The 25039-nt window shown below is 44.0% G+C and overlaps 1 protein-coding gene across 1 annotated transcript in view; it reads right to left on the bottom strand.

The window, feature by feature from the left end:
- Window positions 1-25039, bottom strand: part of fam135b (family with sequence similarity 135 member B) — a 423599-nt gene that overhangs the window by 129597 nt on the left and 268963 nt on the right. The window contains exons 5-7 of the mRNA XM_033019952.1: window positions 11542-11612; window positions 4251-4424; window positions 3251-3377 (exon numbers count right to left, since the gene is read on the bottom strand). Coding sequence (XP_032875843.1) covers window positions 3251-3377; window positions 4251-4424; window positions 11542-11612 — 372 coding nt within the window. The remainder of the gene's footprint in view (window positions 1-3250; window positions 3378-4250; window positions 4425-11541; window positions 11613-25039) is intronic.

The raw sequence follows: 25039 nt of genomic DNA, 5'->3' as shown, positions 1-25039 counted from the left end.
CTGCCAACCACTTCTCTATCCATGTCAGCACTCTACCCCCAATACCATGTGCCCTATTTTTGCCCACTAATCTCCTACGTGGGACCTTATCAAATGCTTTCTGAAAGTCCAGGTACACTACATCCACTGGCTCTCACAAGTCCATTATCCTAGTTACATCTTCCAAAAATTCCAGAAGATTAGTCAAGCATGATTTCCCCTTCGTAAATCCATGCTAACTCGGACCCATCCTGTTACTGCTATCCAAATGTTCGGCTATATCATCTTTTATAATTGACTCCAGCATCTTCCCCACCACCGATGTCAGGCTAACTGGTCTATAATTCCCTGTTTTCTCTCTCCCGCCTTTCTTAAAAAGTTGGATAACATTAGATACCCTCCAATCCACAGGAACTGATCCTGATATAATGTCATGATACATAAATAAACCATTGTTAAGGCGTGCATGTCATATGCAAGCCCAATCACTCCTGATTTTTTCTCCAGTAGAAGGTGATCTATGCCTTGGAATTCACTCATAAAACAAGGTAACATTTCATTATAAACTCTGAGCATTATGTTATTAACAGGGACATGCATGAAAATGTAAATTTCTTAATAAACACTTTTAAAAAATTGCCAGATATGCCCTCATGTTTTCTTTAATATGTCCAAATGCGTTTTGCTCAGACTGAGTTATTGCACCCTTAGCAACCATGTCCCATGTTGGACAGGTCAAGTTGAATGGGCATCAGAGAAATTAATTCAGCATAATTAATTAGGCTCTTTGGGAGCTTAGAGATCTAGTTGTTTGGGGCACCCAGAAGAGTGGGGAGCGGAGGGGGGGGAATGAGGGGGTATGGGGGTTAAAATTGGGGGGAGTAGGGAGAAGATCAAATGTCAGTGGAGCAGGAGGATTGGGAGTTGGCAGACTTGGAAGGACTGAGACGGCGAGGAGCGCTTGGAGCAAATCATAAATTGAAAGCTCTCAAGATTTGACATTTCTGACAAAATTTCATTGACACGAAGCACCATCTCACAGATGCAGCCTGATCTATCGAGTATCAGTAGCACTCGCTGTCCTTATTTCAGGATTATCAGTGCCTGTTGAAAAACTGACAGTTCTGCATCCATCTTAGTGACAAGATCATTTGAACAAGAACACTCGGCTACAGCCTACCACAGTGCTCAATGCTCATCCCAATCCTTGTCCATCATCCCTTCAACCCTTATGAAATAATTCTGCTTTTCTGTTTTTTTTAGTAAAGTGAAACATACACTTCTCTTTATTATATTGCCCTTGCATCTTTTACCCAGTGATTCAACTGGTCTTTTCTTTGTTACGTATTTAACCTATTCAGATCCTTTAGCAGCTGACTTTGCATGCTTTACCAAGCTTACTTTCCCACCTAGCTTTTATTGTCAACAAACGTGTATTTCACAGTCTCATTTAAATTATTAATTCAGATTGTAAACTGCTGAGGTCTCAACACTGATCCTCATGGGCACTCCACTTCCAACCTGAAAGTAAGCATGCAGGTACAGCAGGCAGTGGAGAAAGCAAATGGCATGTTGGCCTTCATACCAAGAGGATTTGAGTGTAGGAGCAAGCAAAGCCGGCCTTAGGAGGTGCGGGGCCCAATTGGGAATTTTTTCGTTGAAATATAAATAAATAATTATAAATTAGTCACATGTCGTGAGTAACATGACAATTCGGGGGAGAGTTCCTTTCACAGCGTGTGGGGAGCCTAGCCAGGGGTAAAGTTGTGAGGAGGGAATGAGCGTTGAGAAGGAGGGGGTCGGGTTCATGCCAGTAACTCTCACTCACCGCTGCGGGCGCTACCACATTGTGGCCGCTTCCCATCAGCTGCTAGCAATGAGGGATAGACTTGGCTATACCTCAGTACAGCAACATTGTTCTTGATGTTGCTGCACTGAGGGACAACAAAGTCTATCCTTCTTGGCTAACAACCTAACCTTCGGCCTCCAAGATGCAGGTACATTTTCCAGCAATGTTACAACATTTTGAGATTTTAAAAATCAAGTCTGCAATTTTATCTAACTCGGAAATTGAAGATAGACAAAAGCTGGAGTAGCTCAGCAGGTCAGGCAGCGCAGCGACTCTGGAGAGAAGACCCTTCTTCAGACTGAATTGAACTCTCGTCGGTGAGAGTACTTGTGATTGTCTGAAGAAGGGTCTCGACCAGAAACGCAACCCTCTCCCCAGAGCCCTTGCCCGTCCCGCTGAGCCACCACAGACAGGGAGTTGAAGGTAGACACAGGGGGGTCCACCTTCAACTTCAGAGCCAAACAAAAAACACAGAGTGTTGGAGGAACTCACGGGCAAGGCAGCACCCGCGGAGGGAACATATCACCCATCAGGAGCCGCCATGGGCCAGGACTCTCTCCCCCCCCCCCCAACAGAAAGGAACCGCAGATGCAGCCATCACCGCAAAACGTCGAAGAAAGAACTGTAGATGCTGGAAAATCGAAGGTAGACAAAAATGCTGGAGAAACTCAGCGGGTGTAAGGCAGCTTTTATGGTGCGAAGGAAATAGCCGGGTCTGAAGAAGGGTTTCGACCCAAAACGTTGCATATTTCCTTCGCTACCTTGCCCGCTAAGTTTCTCCAGCATTTTTGTCGACCTTACATTTTTTATAAACCTGTATTAATTCTACTTAATCACATTATTATTTTCTAAATGCCCTTTTAATAACAGATCATGTATTTCCTCTTCCATTTAAGTCAGGCTGGTTGAAGTGTGGCTTTCGGCTGACTTTCTTAGTATTCTCCTTGCTAAATCCCGGACCTATCGGGGTGCAGTGCCAGTATTCACCAACAACATTTCTTTATCATTATTAATTAACTCTTCTCCCTCTTAGGAGGCTCTTGTTCTTTTCTTCTGTTTTGTCTGAAGCTGCAAAGATTCACATTATGTGATGGGGAAAAAAGAATGCAGCTGCTTGAATCTTGAGCAAAACACAAAGTGCTGGAGGAACTCAGTGGATCAACAGCATCTGGGGAGGGATGACCCAACCCTTCCTGTCTTTTCCAGCTTTCTTGCTCCTACTCCTACCAGTCTGAAAAAGGGACCCGACCTGAAACATTGACTGTCCATTCCCTCCACAGATACTGTCTGACCCGCTGAGTTCCTCCAGCACTTTGTGTTTTGCTTATAAAGTGATTCTTAGGTTCAACTAATAATCAGAACAAACCACGTGAAATTGTGGAAAATATCATTTGGCAAGCAATGAATTGGAACCTCTCTTACCTCAACTGAGAGTTGCTTGTAATAACTGGGTCCAAGCACTAGGCTTTCGAGAGTTACATTAGAAGTATCAGGTTCCATCTCCTGACCTCCTTTACTCAGCCATGAGCCTTTGCCCAAGCGAGGAAAACTAAAGAGATGTAATAAAAAAAGTCTCAATAAAGATGAAGAAGTAATATAAGCATGTTCCATTTTGGGGACAAGACTGAGGAGTGGAGAACAAGACATTTTATGGTTAAATTCAATAAGGAATGTTGGGGTGGGAGTTAGAATCCTTTCCTTCCCTAGTTTCGTCCCTTTACCATTAACATAATGCGATAAGTTGAAGGTCATTTTGAACTTCAGGTAGATGTTTGACTTTGGCATGCTTGCTGATTTTACACTTTATTTGTGATTGATTATCTTAGAAAAATAGCTCATGATGAAAGATGATTGCATTGTCATTCTCAATAAATACTCAACATTTATAACAAGGCACAACCTAATAGCGGTCAACCTGAAGCAGTTACTGTCTGACACTTGAGTTGTAGACATGAATATTGTGATTCCAACCAGTATCCAGCTAAATTGAGTATCTCACGGTTAAAATATAATCAAGTATAAATTTATTTTATGTCAGTTTTTACACAGCAGCGTACTGAAGAACTTATCTGTGCAGCCTAAATGTTTAGATAGAAACTGCAGATTTTGGTTTACACCGAAGATAGACACAAAATGCTGGTACACCAAAGATAGTCACAAAATGCAGTCTGAAGAAGGGTCTTAACCCGAAACATACTCATTCCTTCTCTCCAGAGATGCTGCCTGTCCCACTAAGTTACTCCAGCATTTTGTGCCTATCTTGTCTTGTAGCCGATGTATCTAAATAGATGTAGTTTTGAATTTGATCACTCTATATTGAGAATAGTCTGCGGCAGAAGGTGAAACTTATAATTCATTTTCTTGTGAAACATCTTTCTTATTGTACCTAAAAGAGAATACATGAATGTTTGCACTACTGTACCTTATCAAGGGTTGGTGCAATGCAACAAGTGATGCATGCACAGTGATGGTTATGACCGAGAGGTGGAAATAGTCAAACATGACGGGTACATGATGGTGCAAACCCCTTCTGGGATGGAAGTGAAGACCCAGCCTTCGGCTACTGATCAAAGGTATTCCTGCAATTTCACTCAATCTGTAAGCAAGCAGAAGATAGATTACAAAGTCAATTTGGAGACAAAATATTTACGAGGAAAACTTAGCATTAAGCAATGAGGATAAATGTAAAAAAGCCTGAGTGGACTGTCTTTAACAAGGCAATTACCTAAGCCACTCAGCCATAAAATCTTAGGTATTCATGGCACAAACATAGGGAATTGTAGTTACAAAGAACAGGAACAAGATTCTGGATTTGTTTCCCTCTGTGGTTCAGGAATTACTAAGCCCACTTTTATTAAGCCTTGCCTTGACAGTGAGCCAGAAATAACCTGCTCTCTACCTCATACACCCGTATGTTTATGGTACTCATCCAGATTTTGATATTTTGGATACCTATTTCACATGATGTTCAAGTTTAATAGCCTAATGGCTGTGGGGAAGTAGCTATTCCTGAACCTGGTCGTTGCAGTCTTCAGGCTCCTGTACCTTCTACCTGAAGGAAGTGTGTGGCCAGGATGGTGTGGGTCTTTGATGATACTGCTAACCTTTTTGAGGCAGCGACTGTGATAAATCCCCTCGATGGAAGAAAGGTCAGAGCCAATGATGGACTGGGCAGTGTTTACTTCTTTTTGTAGTCTTTTCCTCTCCAGGGCGCTCAAGTTGCCGACCCAAGCCACGATGCAACTGGTCAGCATGCTCTCTACTGTGCACCTGCAGAAGTTAGAGAGAGTCCTCCTTGACAAACCAACTCTCCGTAATCTTCTCAGGAAGTAGAGGTGCTGATGTGCTTTCTTGATAATTGCATTAGTGTTCTCGGACCAGGAAAGATCTTCAGAGATGTGCACGCCCAGGAATTTGAAGCTCTTGACCCTTTCAACCATCGACCCGTTGATATAAACGGGACTGTGGGTCCCTATCCTACTCCTTCCAAAGCCCACAATCAGTTCCTTGGTTTTGCTGGTGTTGAGGGCCAGGCTATTGTGCTGGCACCATTTGGACAGTTGCTCGATCTCTCTTCTATACTCCGACTCATCCCCATGTCACTAATAGAAAGCAGACAGATCCTAGAACTTGTGGGAAGTATGGTGAATCTTGTAGCAAGCTTGAAAGGATATGGGAGGAAACCAAGATGAACCAAAATATCTGTGGTTGGGATGAAGAGCTATCTGCTGCTAACCACAGTTGAAATGGTACCTTCCTTACCTTTGTGGAGTCAAAGATTTTTTCTGTAGACTGGACCATAAACATCTTGTTTACCATTAGACTGCAGTCCTGAAGGAATAACCTTTAGTCTAAGACCAGATTTCCTGTAGGCCCTCTAAGTTGAATGCAAAAGACCATGGCAATACTTCAAAGGAAAGAGATGTTCCCTCCAGTGCACTAACCAATTGTTAACCCTCAATCAATAAGAGTTAAACCAACATTTAATAATTTCCTACAAATAATTCCTATTTAATAATTGACTACAATTCAATGTATATCGTTGATTATTGTTAACTTTGTAATGGAATGAGGTGGCAAAATGTATTTATAAATGCAAGTACCTTTTTCTATATAAAAGACCAAAAGACATAGGAGCATAAAAAGGCCATTCAGCCCATCAAGTCCACTCCATCATTTGATTATGGCTGATCTATTTTTCCCTCTTAACCTCATTCTTCTGCCTTCTCCACATTAATTTTGACCCACACAACTAATCAAGAATGTCAATCTATGCTTGAAAAGTACCCAATGACATGGCTTCCACAGCAGTCTGTGACAATAAATTCCATAGATTCATCACCCTCTGACTAAAGAAGTTCTGAGTGAAGGGTTAAGGGTTTGTAATTATATAGTGAAGCACATACAAGTTTGGTTAGGATTTAATTTGACAGTTTCTTGATTTTGTTTCACTACTCTGTAAATAGTCTGTGCAATTCTTTGCTTTGATACTGTTATCCCAGTTGCAAGATCCAGCTGAGATAACATCCAAAATAGTGAACACTGTCAAACAGCAAGCACCTCATCTCTAGGTCTCTCCACCACTGCAGTATAATGTGGATAAATGTGAGGTTATCCACTTTGGTGGCAAAAACAGGAAAGTAGACTATTATCTGAATGGTGGCCGATTAGGAAAGGGGGAGATGCAAAGAGACCTGGGTCTCATGGTACACCAGTCATTAAAAGTAGGCATGCAGGTGCGGCAGGCAGTGAAGAAGGCGAATGGTATGTTAGCATTCATAGCAAAAGGATTTGAGTATAGGAGCAGGGAGGTTCTACTGCAGTTGTACAGAGTCCTGGTGAGACCACACCTGGAGTATTGCGTACAGTTTTGGTCTCCTAATCTGAGGAAGGACATTCTTGCCATAGAGGGAGTACAGAGAAGGTTCACCAGACTGATTCCTGGGATGTCAGGACTTTCATATGAAGAAAGACTGGATAGACTCGGTTTGTACTCGCTAGAATTTAGAAGATTGAGGGGGGATCTTATAGAAACGTACAACATTCTTAAGGGGTTGGACAGGCTAGATGCAGGAAGATTGTTCCCGATGTTGGGGAAGTCCAGAACAAGGGGTCACAATTTAAGGATAAGGGGGAAATCTTTTAGGACCGAGATGAGGAAAACATTTTTCACACAGAGAGTGGTGAATCTCTGGAATTCTCTGCCACAGAAGGTAGTTGAGGCCAGTTCATTGGCTATATTTAAGAGGGAGTTAGATGTGGCCCTTGTGGCTAAAGGGATCAGGGGGTATGGAGAGAAGGCAGGTAAAGGATACTGAGTTGGATGATCAGCCATGATCATATTGAATGGCGGTGCAGGCTCGAAGGGCCGAATGGCCTACTCCTGCACCTATTTTCTATGTTTCTATGTTTCTATTCCCTCTTCCCCTATCATACACTCTTGGGGACAAAAGCACAGAAACTGTGCTGGTGTCACAGAAGCGCAAGAAAAAGTGAAGGCTCCACCATCTACAACCTATCTATTTCTCTTTAATGAAATAATGCCTGTGCTGTCAGAATAGTTCCAGAGCAACAACAGAAGTCAAAATATTTTCACAGTGTCAATCAACATTCATAGTGAGAGAAAATGACTGATATGCTCAGAATTATACCAGCTGTAATTCAGTTACACCTGGCTCCCACATCTAACTTCCATAAATCTAATATTGCCACAAGTGACTAAAACAATAGTACTTGAACTCTAATGTGTTCCTGATAACATCAAAGTTCTACATGTAATATGAAAGATATATTTTAAATATGCTCATGACATCTAATGATAAACCAGCCACAAGGCGCTCTGAACTCCAGTTACGCTGACGTTTCCAGTGTAGAAATGCAACTTTGATTTACATGATGGCACGGTGGTGCAGTGGTAGATCTGCTGCTTTACCGCGACAAAGACCCGGGTTTAACCCTGACTATATGTGCTGTCTATGCGGCGTTTGTATGTTCTTCCTGTAAACGACTGGGTTTTCTCCCAATTCCGAAGAAGTGCAGGTTTGTAAGTTAATTGGCTTCTGTTAATTTCCCCCTAGTGCATAGGATGAACAAGTGGGATAACATAGAACTTTTAGATTTTTGAGATAAACATAAGATTTTTGCCTCCACCACAGTGAGGAGGTGCTTGGAGGACTCACTGTGGTGGATGTTAATTTGTGTTTATTGTTGTTTATTATTGTATTATTGTATGTATGACTGCAGGCACGAAATTTCGTTCAGACCGTAAGGTCTGAATGACAATAAAGGTAATTCTATTATATTCTATTCTAACTAGTGTTTAGGTGATCGCTGTGGGACGAAGGGCCTTTAACCAGGGTGCATCTCTAAACTAAATCTCTAAACTAAATGTCAATCACATGTAACAGGGGCTTACTAGCAAAAGGTATTTGTGAATATCAATCACATACTGTAACTAACCAGTAGAAAGTATGAGCCAATCTGAACACTGTATTATTATCCAGAATGTAGCGTTATTCTATGCCAATGAATTATTTCCTATTAGTTTTTGTGTTTAGTCAAGAAATGTATACGGTTTCTAATTCTCTTTACACCATTATAATTTTCCCATTTCCATAATTAAGAAGAGAAAATGGGTAGATCAATGTAAAAATTAATATTTTACAAATCTAAACCCATGCCAATTACCTTACTGATCTATTCCCAAGTTGGTGGCAGATTTTTAGACAATTTTGGGGAAAAAATAGAGCTGTGCAATTGAAAATGGACTTTAACCATTTCCAAGGTAGACAAAAATGCTGGAGAAAATCAGCGGATGAGGCAGCATCTATGGAGCAAAGGAATTTCGGGTCGAGACTCTTCTTCATTTTCTGGTCTTTTATCAACATACAGCAAGTTCTACCTGATTTTGATTTGCCCAAGCACTTTGGTTTTTAACATAAAACTCCCTCAAATTATGTCAGTGATGGTATAATGCTCAAAATTAATCTGCACAAACCTGATCTATATGAAAAATCCAGTTTTGCTTGGAGATCAATCAGCTTTAACCAACTTTTTTCCCCACTGAATCTGTGCTACTTAAAAGGTAAACTTCAAAGTAGTTTTCTTTCTGAGATCTACATTTATTTCTAATCTAGGCTCATGCATATGCCTAGATAGCTTTGATCAGTTACTTCCACTTTCCCAGCCTCAAGATCATTACTCCTGATTCCAGCCACATCTCCCTAATTGCTGTTTGCTGCAACAGAAGCGAGATCCCCCAAACTCCATACTCCTTAATTGAACTCTCCTTCAGCCCACAGAAGGCGGCAGAGTGGTCATAGACATTTGTCCGCATTGCAGGCTTCCTTGAAGCACGATCATTCATAAACACTCAAACCCGATTAGAACTTATAAAGATATTTGGCAATCTCCTGCAAGGAGTAAAGAAGCAGAAAATGCCAGCAAACTTGCTGAGTATCTTCTGCATATTCTGTTTTAACAGCAAATGCATTATTATTATTATTATTATTATTATTATTATTATTATTATTATTATTATTATTATTATTATTATTATTATTAGTAGTAGTAGTAGTAGTAGTAGTAGTAGTAGTAGTAGTAGTAGTAGTAGTAGTAGCAGTAGTAGTAGTAGCAGTAATAGAAGTAATATTATGCCATATTATATGCAGTATATTTCAGATTTCTGTCATGAATGCCCGACTGCAGCCTTGAAGGACCTCCTTATACAAAGTATAAGCTTCCTTTGGATACTGTACTTCACTAGGCTTTACGGATCATTCTAATTCCCTGGAAGCAATTTACCAGCACCATTCCATAATTACAGCATGCATTCTTTAAGCACCAGTGCTCTCCAGTTGCAACAAGAGTGCTGCATGCATTGTCCTGCACTTGAAAGGCCAAAGCCACTGCTGCAAGGTTAAGAATGGAAAGCTGCAAGATCTTGCAAATAAATAATAATTAGCACATACTAAAACTGGTGTAATGAAAGAATGCTGTTCTAAGAACTTCAGAACTTACAACTGAAATTTTCATTGGCTTTTGCCGTGATGACTCAATGTTCTTTTTTATTGTCATTAAGGTGCAGGAAAGCAATTTCTAAGCGTGACAGTAAATAATTTTTGCAGGCAGCATTTTCAAACTGCATTCATACTTTATACTGTCCAAGCAATAGACCTACAAGGAAAGCTACAGATAATCACGTGGTAACATCTGTGAAAAAAGACCGGAAAGCAAGCTTGGATTTTATGGACTAAATGACTAAATAATGGATTCTGCCTTTGGGTGCCGAGACAGCAATGAGATTCCCTGTAAATGTCACCTCGGTAAGCAATTCTCCACCATTATCCTCAAGCTGTTCACAGCAATGAATACAAAGAACATTGTCTTTCACTGCAGCTGGATAACAGTAAACAGAGCATAGTCATAGTTTTTTTTAAATTGTAGTAGGCATGATGTAATGAGTAGTGCGCCACAACAAAGTCCTCAACATTTTATGTTTTACGTAATCACATAAAAAAAACATTGAAGGTATAGTTGCTAACAATACCTATACCTCTCGTCCCGGGCTGCACACATGCGGGTGCTGATGTGTGCAGCCCGGGACGAGAGCCGGTGAGTGAGTCTGGTGCCGCTGAGTGCGGTCGGAGCCGGGGCCAGGAGCCACTGAGCCTACACAACCCCCTGCACCCTCCCCACACCCCTAATTCCCCACCCCCTACGCCACCACTCCACACCACCCCATCGACCCTAACTCCAGTGCTGGGGAGGTTAACGAGCTATGATCTTTGCTGAGGAGTGCTCGAATCTTACCTTCGACAACGGGTTGAGTCGGAGGACCATGCCTCCCGTGCGGGCTACGGGTAGGGGGCATTGAGGGAGCAGGATGGACGGTTTTAATGGACAGGATTTCCAAAATACTCCAAATAATACTATCAGATTTTCGTTTAGTTTCGATTATTGTCATATGTACCGAGGTACAGTGAAAAACTTTTTGTTGCTTGCTATCCAGCCTATACATGATTACAATTGAGCCACCCAGTGTACTGATATAAGGTAAAGAATATAACATATTGTGTACGATAAAGTCTAGTAAAGTCTGATTAAAGGTAATCTGAGGGTTTCCAATGAGGTAGATGGTAGCTCAGGACTGCTCTCTAGTTTCTGATAGGATGGTTCAGTTGCTGGGAAGAAAATGTCCCTGAATCTGGAGGTATGCGTTTTCACACTTCTGTTCCTCTTACCTGATGGGAGAGGGGAGAAGAGGGAGTGACCAGGGTGAGTCTCATCCTTTATAATGCTGGTGGCCTTACCAAGGTAGCATGAAGTGTAGATGGAGTCAATAGAAGGAAGGTTGGTTGGCGTGATGATCTGTGCTGAGTCCACAATTCTCTGCAATTTATTTTTTGTGCTCAACCATATATTAAACAATATTCCTAATTCAATGTTTCATCCAAAAGACAGCATTATTTACTATGCAGCAGCCTCTTGATATCATGGCACAGTTTGAGTGCAGTTCTTTTGTCAAGCCCAAGAGAGAGGCAAGAGTAACAGCAAAATACTATTAAAACATAAACTGCCCACTGAGGGAAATTATTGATTCCAAACTCTTGTTGATATATTTCTAATAACTAGCAAGAGCCAATGCAATGTTGGCCAATTTAGCATCAAACATTTTCAATGTGTTTTTGGAAAACATTAAATACATTACTCACTGCTGTTCAGAGTCTGTGAAATGCAGATCGAGCTTCAACTGAAAGTCCACTTCATTTAATGCCTCTTCCACCTGCAAATTGAATCAAAGGAATAAATAAATAGTCACCTGAGTTTTAAGTGTCTCAACTATTCAGGTGGTAGACATAGTGTGAAAAAAGAAAATATTTTCAGATCATTCTCAAATGTTGCATCCTGCCTAACTTATGGAAATCCCTTGCTCGTGCCTGCTTTAGATTCGAAGGAGAAGAAGGGATGTCTTTGAGACCCCTGTTCTTGGGAGCAGATGGAAGCTGGCAAAAGCCTGTGGAAGGAGCAAACCTCCTCCTACTTTACCCCTCACCCCCACTCTTATGGCAGCATATACAGATTCCACATTGGCCTTATCAGCTCACTTAAACCCTTGGAACACAAGCCTGTAACCTTGAGGAACGGCAGCCTCACATCGCCTAGATCCCTGGTTCAATCCCGACCTTGGGTGCTTTTTGCCTGAAATTTGCAAGTTCTCCCTGCAACAGTGCGGGTTTCCTATAGGTGTTCTGAATCCTTCCCACACCCCAAAGACGTGTAGGCTTTGTAGGCTAATTAGTCAAGTCACATTTATTTATATAGCACATTTAAAAAACAACACTCGTTGCTAAAGTGCTTTACATTTGTTATAAGAATAGCACAACAAAACAAACTACATACATATATACATGTAGCCCTCACTCAGAGGACATCAGGAAAGGCTTGGGAGTATTGATAAGTCTTTAGTCTCGACTTAAAAGAGTCGATGGAGGGGGCAGTTCTGATGGGAAAGGGGATGCTGTTCCACAGTCTAGGAGCTGCAACCGCAAAGGCGCGGTCGCCCCTGAGCTTATGCCTAGACTGTGGGATATTCAGCAGCCCCAAGTTGGCCGATCTGAGGGGCCTGGAGGTGGAGTGGTGGGTGAGAAGACTTTTTATGTAGGTGGGGGCAAGCCCATTGAGGGCTTTGTAGACATGGAGGAGAATCTTGAAGTTTATAGCTTGTGTAAAATAGCCTCTAGTGTGTTGGGAGTGAATGAGAAAGTGGGATAACATCGAACTAGTGTGCTCGATGGTTGGTATGTACTCGGTGGGCCAAAGGACCTGTTCCCATGCTGTATATCTAAAACTAAGAGAAGAGCACTATGTGAGGGAAGATTAAAAATCTCTATGAAAGACATAAAATCCTATTAACTAGCGGGTCATTCAGCATCCCAGGAGAACAGATTGGGGATGTTTCGGGTTGAAACCTTCCTCAGACTGCAGGGGAGCGGGGAAGAAAGCTGGAAATGTGTGTGGGGAGGGGGGGGGGGGGGGGATGTGCAAGCCCAAAAGTGTTTGGTAAAGCTCGGTTTCACCAATGAACAGGAGGCCACATCGGGAATACCACATGCAGTAGATCATGTTGGAGTGAGAAAGAAAGTAGGAAAAGACTTAATAATAATAATAATGGAAGTGAAGATTAAAAAATCCTTGCTTATTGCATTCTAACTAAGTAAAAATCTATGGAAATTCAGTTGCTGCTGTACCAATAGATTTTCTGTTAAAGATAACAGAGCATTATTTTCAGACAAAAACTTAGTTTAGTTTAGTTTTGGTTTGTTTGGAGATAAAGTGCGGAAACAGGCCCTTCAGCCCACCGGGTTCATGCCGACCAGCGATCCCTGCACATTAACACACTACACACACTATCCTAGGGACAATTTACATTTATACCAATTAACCTACATACCTGTACGCCTTTGGAGTGTGGGAGTAAACAGAAGTTCTCGGAGAAAACCCACGCGGTCACAGGGAGACCGTACAAACTCCATATAGACAGCACCTGTAGTTGGGATCGAACCCCGGTCTCCGGCGCTGCAAGCGCTGTAAGGCAGCAACTCTAACCGCTGCGCCACCGTGCCACTCTAACATACCCAATCTAATTACTCTCTGTCTTCAGGTCACAAAGGAGCCTGACAAAGGAACAGATGTAAGAGTGGTCAACTTGACATGCTATAATTGTAAGAAACAAGGCTGGTGAGTGAGGGGTGTGTTGGAAGAGATTTAGCTCATATTAACCAGAATGTGTCTCGGGGCGGATTTCAATGGATATGACATGATTAGATTTGAAGTAAGGAGAAATACATACAATTATGTTTATCTGCACAAGTACTGACCTCAAGAGAATTTCTGTAAACTGCGAAACAACTTAACCGTGGCAGAATTCAGAATGTCACACACAGGGTGGAAATGTCAAAGACTCCAGGGCATAACTCTACGGTGAGAGGGGCAAAGTTCAAAGAAGATACATGGGGCAGGTGGGTGCCTGGCACGCATTGCCAGGGGTGTTGAAGGAGGCACTTGCAATAGTAGCGTTGAAGAGTCCTTTAGATAGGCACAGGTATATGGAGCGAATGGAGACGTATGGATCATGTTCAGGTAGATGAAATTTGTTTATCATGGCATTATGTTAGGCACAGCCATTGTGAACTGAAGGGTCTTTTCCAGTGTTGTACTTTTCTATGTCCCATATTCTATGTCAGGGGAGCAGAATCAAACTAAGTGTCCTATCAGTGCACCATGAAGTATTGACCAAAAAGCAGACATTGCCACCTTTCCCCTAACTTGAGTCATAGAGTGATACAGTATGGAAACAGGTCCCTTGGCCCAACTTGCCCACACCGGCCAACATGCCCCAGCTGCACAAGTCTCATCTCCCACATTTGGTCCACATCCCTCCAAACCTGTCCTAATCATATACCTGTCTATTTCTTAAATGTTGGGCTACTCCCTGCCTCAACTATCTCCTCTGGCAGCTTGCTCCACACACCCACCACCCTTTGAGTGAAAAGGCTACCTCTGAGATTCCTATTAAATCTTTTCCACTTCACCTTAAACCTATGTCCTCTGGTCCTCGATTCACCTACTCTGGGTGTAGTGGCCATTTGGCTTGTTTTGTGTGTCATTAATTATGGCATGTGTCTTAACATTTTAGACTGCCCATTATTATGTAGGTGAGATTTATGACATATTTTAGGGCGTGTTTGGAGCTAAGTTTCTTGCGCAGAAGCCTAGGCTTTAGTTTAGTTTTGGACCAGCATGAGGAAGGCATACACTTTGACCATGTGAAGTGTAACGGAGATACGAGGAGTTTTCTAACCTTTAAAGCGATAAACTGGAGTTCGATGAAGATTAAAGTGTACGAGTCGGAAGAAGGTTGAATGTATACCTTATTGTTTTTCATCAACAATAAAGAATCTATTAATTAAAAGTCGGTGTTATGAAGATTTATCTGTGAAGAAGCTCTGAAGGTCTCTGATGGAAAGCTCACATGCGTATTACGACATTCTCCTTAATCATGCAGTCTACTTAGTGGCTAGAGGAAGTAATCGCTTGAACGATATAAAAATCTGCCGCTACACTGGGCAAGAGACTGTGCATCTACTCGATCTATTTCTCTCTTATGCTTGAGGATTCTATAAGGCCTAAACAATAAATGGATAAACCATGTGACCCTGTGGTGAGATACATTTCAGTGAAACAAAGAACATAGCAGTCCCTGATCTGACGATGCAAGTATGTCATGTTTCTAAAAAATGCCTACTTTAATGTTGAATATGGGTGTAGCATTGTGTTTGGAATCACATTATTTATTTTTTATCATCAGTAGTTTAATACAAACATATCTGGCTGGAAACTATTCAAAATGGTCTGCATTTCTAAAATGAAACCTCATGAGAATGAAATAAAATGGAACCTAGATTGACCCTAGATTGAGAAAAAAAAATTTCACACAGAGAGTGGTGGATCTCTGGAACTCTCTGCCACAGATGGTGGATGAGGCCAGTTCATTGGCTATATTTAAGAGGGAGTTAGATGTGGCCCTTGTGGCTAAAGGGATCAGGGGGTATGGAGAGAAGGCAGGTACGGGATACTGAGTTGGATGATCAGCCATGATCATATTGAATGGCGGTGCAGGCTCGAAGGGCTGAATGGCCTACTCCTGCACCTATTTTCTATGTATCTATGTATCCAATGCTGGCACTCAGGAAGTGACTTGTTACCAGGATAACACTCTCTTCATAATTCAGTTGCATGCACAATGACATCTCTGACGCCAAGACTATAATTATCTGCCAAATTTTTCCCATCATTGAATGCAAAGAGATCTTAAAATTACATGTGTAGGAAAGAAATGCAGATGCTGGTTTAAATTGAAGGTAGACACAAAATGCTGGAGTATCTCAGCAGGACAGGCAGTATATCTGGAGAGAAGGAATGGGTGAGATTTCGGTTCAAGACCCTTCTTCAGACTCTTCAATGGTACCCGGACAGATGCTGAAGGATGAGAAGCTGAACGGACACAACGCTGAAAAGATACGAAGCCGAACGGACATGACGCCGAAAGGATACGAAGTCGAAGAGACACGATGCTGAACGGACAAGACGCAGAATGGACATGATGTCGAAAAGCCGCCAAACTGACATGACGTCTCCGGGGACGGGATTGGTCCGACACTTTGTCGGTCATCGACAAAGGTCAGCGATTGGTCCAGACCCTCGCGTCCATCTCATCACTGGCCGGTGGGAGACGGGAGGGTGGGGGGAGCTTGAGCTCGCGTTTGTAAAAATGGTGGCAGTGACTCCAAGTTGCTGCAATTGCCACAGAGGCTATTCAACGTCATGTTCGTTCCCCACCAGATTTTAAGCCGAAAAACGAGCTGACGCCGAATGGACATGACGTCAAAAAGCAGAAAAAAAATCTTACTTATCGAAAAGAAAACAAATATAAATGTCTTTGAATCCCTGATATCGAAAAGCTGAAAAGCAACTATACTTATCCAAAAGGAAATAATTATAATTTTGTTTAATCCCTCAGGAAGGGGGTAAATAGTAATCAACGTTTACTTTCTGAGAAAGCTTTTAGTTTGATCAAAGATTTTGTTAAAACAGCAGGTGGTGGCAGGAAGCTCCTTCTCTATGGTTACACATACGTTGTGGACAAAAAGGTCAATGAAACCACATACTGGAGGTGTGAGAAACGTAAAGAATGTAATGGTAGAATTAGAACTATAAACGATAATGAGCTGGGTAATGATTCTAATCATTCACACCCTCCTGACGGTGCTCGAAATTGTGTTCTGAAAGTTTTGGACAGTTTGAAAACTCGAGCTGAGCATACTGAAGAGGTCACATGCAGTGTAATTAATAATATCACGGAAGAATTACCACTTTGTGTTGCTGGAGCCCTGCCTAAGAGAGAAACACTGGGAAGAATGGTAAGACGAGCAATAAATGTCGACACGAGTGAAGATTTGAATACAACAACATGAGGAGAAAACTTTTGAATGTATGAAAGTATCACAGTAATTATTTTATCGACAGAGTGAAATTTGGAACTTTTATCCAAAAAGCAAACATGGTTTGGCGCAGGAGCGGAAATCCCGGGGGGGGGGGGGGGGGGGGGGGGGGGGGCAGGTGGGACACGCACCCCCCCCCCTCCCCCGTTTTCAGAGGTGGTGGACGATCCCCCCCATTTTTTGTCATCCGGATTTTAAAACTCGGCAAAAACTCCGCTTTACGTGAGACAGTGGAGGTGGGACTGATGATCAAGGGCGCCGATTGGATGAGAGAGACGTCGGTCAGCAGGCAATGGGGATGGGACATGATGATTCAGCGCGATGATTGGAGGAGGGAGGTGTCGGTCAGAGGCGGAAGTAGGATGGTGGGACTGAGGGTAGGCGCAGTGATTGGAGGAGGGAGACATCCTGGTGGAGCAAAGATCTGAGCGGAGCTTGAATTGCATGCCCAGGTCATAGGGTCACAAGCGAAAAACACTCTTGGCAGCCTTGGATTCAGACCTGCACCTCATCTGCGGCCAGGATCGATCCAAGGTCTCCGGCGCTGCATTCTCTGCCGAACCGCCGCTGGACCATCCCCGTCCCCACCCGAGTGCCCCCCCACCCGAGTGCCCCCCACCCCAGGGGGTGGCCAGAGACGTTGGGAGTCAGACGGTACCCCCAGGCCCACAGCCAGCGCAGAGAAACAGCGCTAAATGGCGGGGCATTCAGCAACTTACCAACTACAAGGGCAAGGGGGGGCCGACCATCAACAGCAGTAACAACTCGCTAGCTGAGGAGCCCAACCACTTTTTCGCCCGTTTTGAGCTGAATGAGGCGGAGCCTGCACCTGCAGCTGCACCCGGCACTGACGACCTGGCACTCACTGTGAGTACAGAGGACGTCAGAAGAGCACTCCGCAGGGTCAACCCCAGGAAGGCTGCTGGCCCAGATGGCATCCCAGGGAGAGTATTGTGGGACTGTGCAGACCAGTTAGCGGAGGTTTTTAGCGACATCTTTAACCTCTCTCTGTCAACGTGCACTGTCCCTAAATGCTTCAAGACTGCTAACCAAAAAAACATCTATTACCAGCTTGAATGACTATAGACCTGTTGCTCTCACTTCAACGATGATGAAGTGTTTTGAACGGCTGGTCCTGGCCCACATTAAGTCCTCACTCCCATCCACCCTGGATCAGCATCAGTTTGCATATAGAGCTAATAGGTCAATGGAGGATGCCATCAACATAGCTCTACATTCTGCACTGACACATCTGGAGCGCCCTGGCTCATATGTGAGGATGTTATTTGTACATTTTAGTTCTGCATTTAATACCATCATCCCCAGCAGAATGGTGGACAAACTGTCTGATCTGGGTGTTAATGCAAACACATGCAGATGGATTAAGGACTTCCTAACAGACCGCCCACAGACTGTCAGGATGGGGTCCAATTACTCCCCAGTCCTGACGCTCAGCACAGGAGCGCCACAAGGTTGTGTGCTGAGTCCCATCTTGTATACAATATACACTTATGACTGCACACCAACACACAGCACAAACAGGATCATCAAGTTTGCGGATGACACGACTGTGGTGGGACTGATAAACAACAACGACGAGTCTGCCTACAGAGATGAAGTCCATAAACTGACTGTCTGGTGTACCAAAACAATCTGGTACTCAACCCATCAAAGACAAAAGAACTGGTCGTTGACTTCAGGAGGAAGAGGAGAGAGGAACCTGCTCCTTTATACATCAAAGGAGATATGGTGGAGAGAGTCACTGGCTTTAAGTTCCTGGGAATAAACATCTCCCAGGACCTCAAATGGCAAATGAACACCGTCACTCTCGTGAAGAAGTCACAGCAGCGGCTGTATTTCCTGAGGTCTCTGCGGAGAGCAAACGTCTCACAGCCGCTGCTGCTGTCCTTCTACCGATGCGCCGTGGAAAGTATCCTCTCCTATGGCATCCTGGTGTGGTTTGCTAGCTGCACTGTGGCTGAGAGGAGGGCGCTGCAGAGAGTTATAAAAACTGCACAGAGCATTACAAACGCTCAATTGCCCTCCTTGGATGATATATATAGGGCCCGATGCTTGCGCCGGGCCACAAATATTAAGCAGGACACATCCCACCCTGCCAACCACCTTTTCACTCTGCTACCCTCTGGGAGGCGATTCAGGTCTCTGTAGACTAAAAAAATAGTTCCTACCCATGTGCGATAAAATAACTTAATTCCAACAGAGAACACTGGGGAAGCAAAATGTAATTCCAAGAAATGCAACATTCTTTTTAAATTATTTTTAAATACTTATTTATTATTTTTACTAATAAGTGTACATATGTGTCAATGGTTGTCGTGTTTGTATTTTTTAACCGGAGGAGATGCAATGGAATTTTGTTGCACAGTATTGTGCAATGACAATAAACGTATTCATTCATTCATTCATTCATTCATTCATTCATAAATCTAGCTCAACTCTGCCTGTGCCGCCAGGTTAACCTACAGCCCTGCCTGGACTTACTGGAATGACTGCCCAGGTTTACTGCCAGTGTGGAGAAGCAGCCCTAGTTCCACGGCTCCGGACTGGTGTCCTGTCAGTCGAGACAGGGCTATAGGTTAACCCGGCGAGACAGGCAGTGTGGAGCTGGATTTAGCACTGGAATGAGCTGAAATTACCATCCACAGGGCCCACGGCTGAAGCCTCGGAAGCCACACATGTGTGTGTGAGTGCGTGCATGCACGGTCGGCCGCCAAGAAATTGTGTCCCCCCGGTCCCTCGCACGTTTTGATAGCGATTTCCGTGCCTGGTTTGGCGATGGCACATTTTACTCTGCCCCCTAGGAAAGCAACTCTATACTATACATGTTATTATTTCTGAAAGCAAAACCTTGCCATTAGCGTGTTGTGTTGCAAACAACAAGGAAGAGAAAACATACAACAACATTTTAAAGTTTTTGAAAGGTAAAGGAGTTCAGTTTCCAACTTTGATAACAATTGACTTTGAAAAAGCAGCAATTAATAGTATAACAAAGAAATTACCAAACACGTCAATTTATGGTTGCTTCTTTCATTTTGGCTAATGTCTATGGCGAAATATTCAAGCTCGTGGATTGCCACAATGGTATGCCAAGTGTGACATTAAGCAATTACAAGCTCTTGCCTTTGTCCCCCCGAAGATGTTCAAGAAATATTTGATGAATTGGTGAACTACTTAAATGCCGAAACTGAAGAAATGTGGCGATTTTGTAGTTTATTTCGAAACTACATGGTTAGGAATAGTTCAAAGAGGGAGGCGAAGGAGACCACTTTACGAATGCGAATTATGGTCAGTCTACAGTCGAATTCAGGATAATTTGCCAAGAAAAAACAATTCTCTAGAAGGTTAGCATAAGTCCTTTAAAAAGAGACTAGGTTAACTCATCCCACAGTGGCCAAATTACTTACAACGATCAGAAGTGAACAGGCATCAAGTTACATTTTAATTGAGCAGGCATCTACAGGGATTGACATTTAAAAGCCAAACAAAAAATATGCTACCATTAACAAAATAAAAAAATCTATTTGCAATTCTTATAATAAAGGATTGGCTTTCCTAAGAGCCTAATGGGCCTGACCCACTTTGACGACTTTTTAGGCAACTGCAGGAGACTATGCAGTTGCCACATGGTCTCCACATGTTCGCGGCTGGTTGCCGGGGAGTCGCCTTCATGGTCGTGAGGAGTTCCTGCATTCTGGGAACTAGTCGCAGCCTCATTATGGTCACCGCAAATTTTTCAACGTGTTGAAAAATTAGCGGCGACTAGAATGAAGCCGCCATGGAGAGTAGCGATAATTCTCGTGCCAGGGCCGCCTAGTGGGTTGCCAGGAGGTCGAAGGTTCTCATAGGTTCTCATAGGTTGCAGCCGGTGCTGTCCGTTCAATTTTATTGGCTCATTGGGGAAAAAAACATAGGCAGTAGTTTTCAGAACCAAGGATACCGACCAGTAATGTTAAATGTCCGCCAAGCTTCACAGCCATGTATCTCCGGCTTCTTAAAAGTTGTCTCCACTCCTTCTCCCCCCTTTACCCCCCCTCCTATCAAGGACTTACCGTACACAGTGCTTTAGCCATCTTAATTACAGCGCCAACCTTCCTGTTCATCGCGGTGTGTGTCTGTATCACCTTGGCTTTGCACCGTGTGAATTTCACTCAGATATCACTCCCCGCCCGCTTGCCCTTTCCCCCGCCTGTATAACGGGCTGGTGAAGGAAGCGATGTGTGTGTGCGCGTGCGTGCGTGCGTGCATGTGTGTGTATATGTGTGCGTGTTCCACTCTGACAGTCGCAATTCCAGTTGCTGGCAGTCGCCTGAAAAATTGCCTATGTGGGACAGGCCCATTGGCTTACAGTTTTTTAATTGATTTTTATTCTTGTTCCTATAATTTTGTTGCACTTTGTTACATTTTAAAATAGTTAAATTGTTGTACTTTGTTACATTATAAAATAGTTAAATTGGTGTACCTAGTTACATTTTAAAGTAGTTACATAATAAATGTGTTAGTGTATTCTTGCAGCAAATATAGATTTTTAAAAGTGTTTCAGTGTTTCATACCAATTTATCAGTTTGGCTTCATGTGCGTTCAGCGTCAGATTGTTTTTCGGCTTAAAATCTGATGGGGAACGAACATGACGTTGAAAAGCATCTGTGGCAATCGCTGCAGCGTGGAGTCATAATTAATAATTTAATAATAATAATTTTCTCTGTGGAAACTGCTGTACCAATGCTGATAATAGTTTGCTCACAATATCGAGGTATTTTCAAAGCTTAACAAATCTCATGACAAAGCGGTTAGATAAATAGAAGACACCTAATACTTGAGGAACAACTTTCATATCAACTTTCCTGTTGATTAAATGTTACATCCTTAAATACATATATCTTTCAAAACTACTTTAATTGCTGTTTGTGAATTTACTCATCCACCCTTTGCCGTAACGGAGACATTTTTACATATTCCTGTAGAGTTTTTCCTCCTCCACATTTTGTTTTGAAAATTAGAAAATTTGGTTATTAATTTCCCCACTTTTTTTTAGTAAAAAACATCAACAATGTTTAAAATCAAGCTGCTGCATGAGTCACAGAGCCATCTCACAGATGTCCAATCACAATGGATTTCATTTACATATGATATGACATCACAATGGGACAGGTGTGGGAGATTGGAACCATCACGTGGTCTGGCGTGCACTATCAAATAAGATCAAATAGAGCAAGTTGTCATACCCCCCTCCCTATCTACCCCCTCCCTCTCCACCCCCTCCCTCTCCACTCCTCCTCCCCTCCACTCCTCCTCCCCTCCACTCCTCCTCCCCCTCCACCTCTACCCCTCCTATACTCCCCCCTCTCTACCCTCCCCTCCATCCGCTCTTCTCCCCCCCTCCACATCTCCCCTTCCTCTTCTCCCCCCCTCCACCACTCCCCCCTCCAAATCTTCTCCCCCCCTCCACCTTCTCTCTCCCCTCCAACTTCTCTCTCCTTCCCCTCTCCTCCCTCCCCCTCACTCACGCCCTCGTCTATCACTCCCATCCCTCCCCCCTCTCCTCTCTTTCTCCCCTCTACTCTCTCTCTCTCTCTCTCCCCCCCTCTACCCTCTCTCTCCCCCTCCCTCCCTCCCTCCCTCCCACCCCCTGCCTTTCCCCCTCCCCCTTCTCTCTCTCCCCTTCTCTCTCCCCACTGTCTCTCTCCCCCGTCTCTCTCACCCTTCTCTCTCTCCCCCTCCTATCTCTCCCCTTCCACTCTCCTTCTCCTCTGTCCCCCCTCCCATCTCTCTCCACCTCCCCCTCTCCCCTCCCATCTCCCCCCCACCTCTACCACCCTCTCTCCTCCCTCTTTCCCTCCCTCTCCCCTACACTTCGCCCCTCCCCTCTACCCCCCTCCACTCCCCCTCCACCCTCCACCTCTTAGTCTCCTCCCCGTCTTCACCCTCCCCTCTCCACCCTCCCCTCTCCTCCCCTCCCCACACTCTCCCCCCTCCCCACCTCTCCCCTCTCCCCTCCCTCTCTCCCCGTCTCTCCCCCCTCTCACCCCTCTCCTCACCCCTCTCTCCCCACCCCACTCTCCTCACCCCACTCTCCTCACCCCTCCCTCCTCACCCTTCTCCTCAGCCCTCTCTCCTCACCCCTCTCCCTATCTCCTCCCTCTCTCCCTCCTCTACTCCCACCCCTCCCCTCCCCATCCCCCTGCTCTCACCCTTCCCATCTCTCCTCCACTCCCCAATCTCTCCCCCATCTCCACCCTCCCCCTCTCTCCTCCCCCTCTCTCCTCACAGCTCTCTCCTCATCCCTCTCTCCCCCTCTCCATCTCCCCCTCTCCTCACCCCTCTCCCCATCTCCTCCCCCTCTCCCTATCTCTTCCTCCTTCCTCCATCCCCCTCCTCCTCCCTCCCCCCTCTCTCTGCCCCTCCCCCTCCCCGCTCTCCTCCCCCTCCCCACCCCACTCTCTCCCTTCCTCCCTCCCCCTTCCCCTCCTCTCCCTGTCCCATTCCCCTCCCCACTATCCCCCCCCCTCTCCATCCCCCCTCTCCTCCTCCCTCCCTCTCCCCTCTCTCCGACCCACCCATCTCCCCTCCTTCACCCTCCTTCACCCCTCCTCCAATCCCCCTGTACCCGCCACCAACCCCCCTCTCCCCCCCTCCAACCCCCCCCCCCCCTCTCCTCTCCTCCACCCACCTCTCCCCTCCTCCAACCCCCTCTCCCCTCCTCCAACCCCCTCTCCCCTCCCATCTACCCCCTCTCTTTCCCCCCCTCTTTCCCCACTCCCCCTCCCCTCCTCTCTCTCCCCTCATCGTGCGTTGGGGGGAACAGACCAAGCGGGTCTGCACATGGTCTAGTCTATTTATAATTATCAATAAAAAATTGACCAGACAATCTGCTTCTGTTTGAATTGGGATGAGTGTTGACTGAGACAATCACCAAAAACATGTAAATTGTGAAAATGATCATACTGAATGAGAGGCGATTCAACAACATTGATTCTAATTGATGATATAAATTCATGTAAAAATACCACCGAGAATTATTTTAAAAGCATCGGTGACTGTTTTGTGAACCTTTACTTGTACCTTCGTAGTTTGTTTATATTTTGACTCAGCTTTGGCGTCACTGTAAATAACAGGATTAATTATATTCAATTGTTATGATTAAATGATAAAAGATATTAATGATCAGCTCAATATAATCCACTTATTGCGATGCATTGGCAATACCTAATAGAAGGAACAATGCAAGTTATTACTGGAGTTTATCAAAGTGCGTGGGAATAAAAGCATCAAAAAGAAGGCAAGACAGGTCACCTTATTACACTTAGTAGTATATATGACATAAAAAAGCCTTCAGGTGCTTGTACCCTGACCATTATACTCACTATCTATTAATTTATTGAGAAACAGCTTTTACCCTCAGGGAATACTCATTTCTTTCTAGCTTTTCTGACCAGCTGTTCTGAAGAAATCTTTCTTCCCTTGCAAAGAGCGAATTTACATCATTGGTTAGAACATGGAACATAGAACAGTGCTGCACAAGAATGGACCCTTCAGCCCTCGATGTTTGCGCCTAACATGATGTCAAGTTGAACTGATCGAATCTGCCTGTACATAATTCATATCCCTCTATTCCCTGCACTTCCATGTGCCTATCCAAAAGCCTCTAAAACACCACTATCTGTTTGGCCTCCACCACCACCACTGGCAGTGCATTCCAAGCCCCCACTACTCTCTGTGTAAAAAAACACTCCGCACATCTCCATAAAGCTTTCCCCCTCTCGCCTTAAAATGTGGAGGATGCGAGTTATTTGATCACTATATATCCATTTCATGAAGAACAGTTCCATTCTCAAATCAAATATTCTTAGTTTTAATTAATTAATAGTTTACAATTTTATTTTAACAAGACTAATGCAACAGAGGTGCACACTTGGAGACTGGAGATTGTAATGGTTATTCTCACTATTTGCTCACAACATTTTGCATGAGAGAGTTAGATTTAGCTCTTAGGGTTAACGGAATCAAGGGATATAGGGAAAAACCAGGAAAGGTGTACTGTTTTTAGCTGATCAGACATGATTATATTGAATGACGGTGCTGGCTCAAAGGACCGAATGGCCTACCCCTGCACCTATGTTTCTATGTTTTA

Source organism: Amblyraja radiata, chromosome 4 (genome assembly GCF_010909765.2).
Source record: "Amblyraja radiata isolate CabotCenter1 chromosome 4, sAmbRad1.1.pri, whole genome shotgun sequence".
Classification (NCBI taxonomy): domain Eukaryota; kingdom Metazoa; phylum Chordata; class Chondrichthyes; order Rajiformes; family Rajidae; genus Amblyraja; species Amblyraja radiata.
This window is presented reverse-complemented; position numbering and strand designations above follow the sequence as displayed.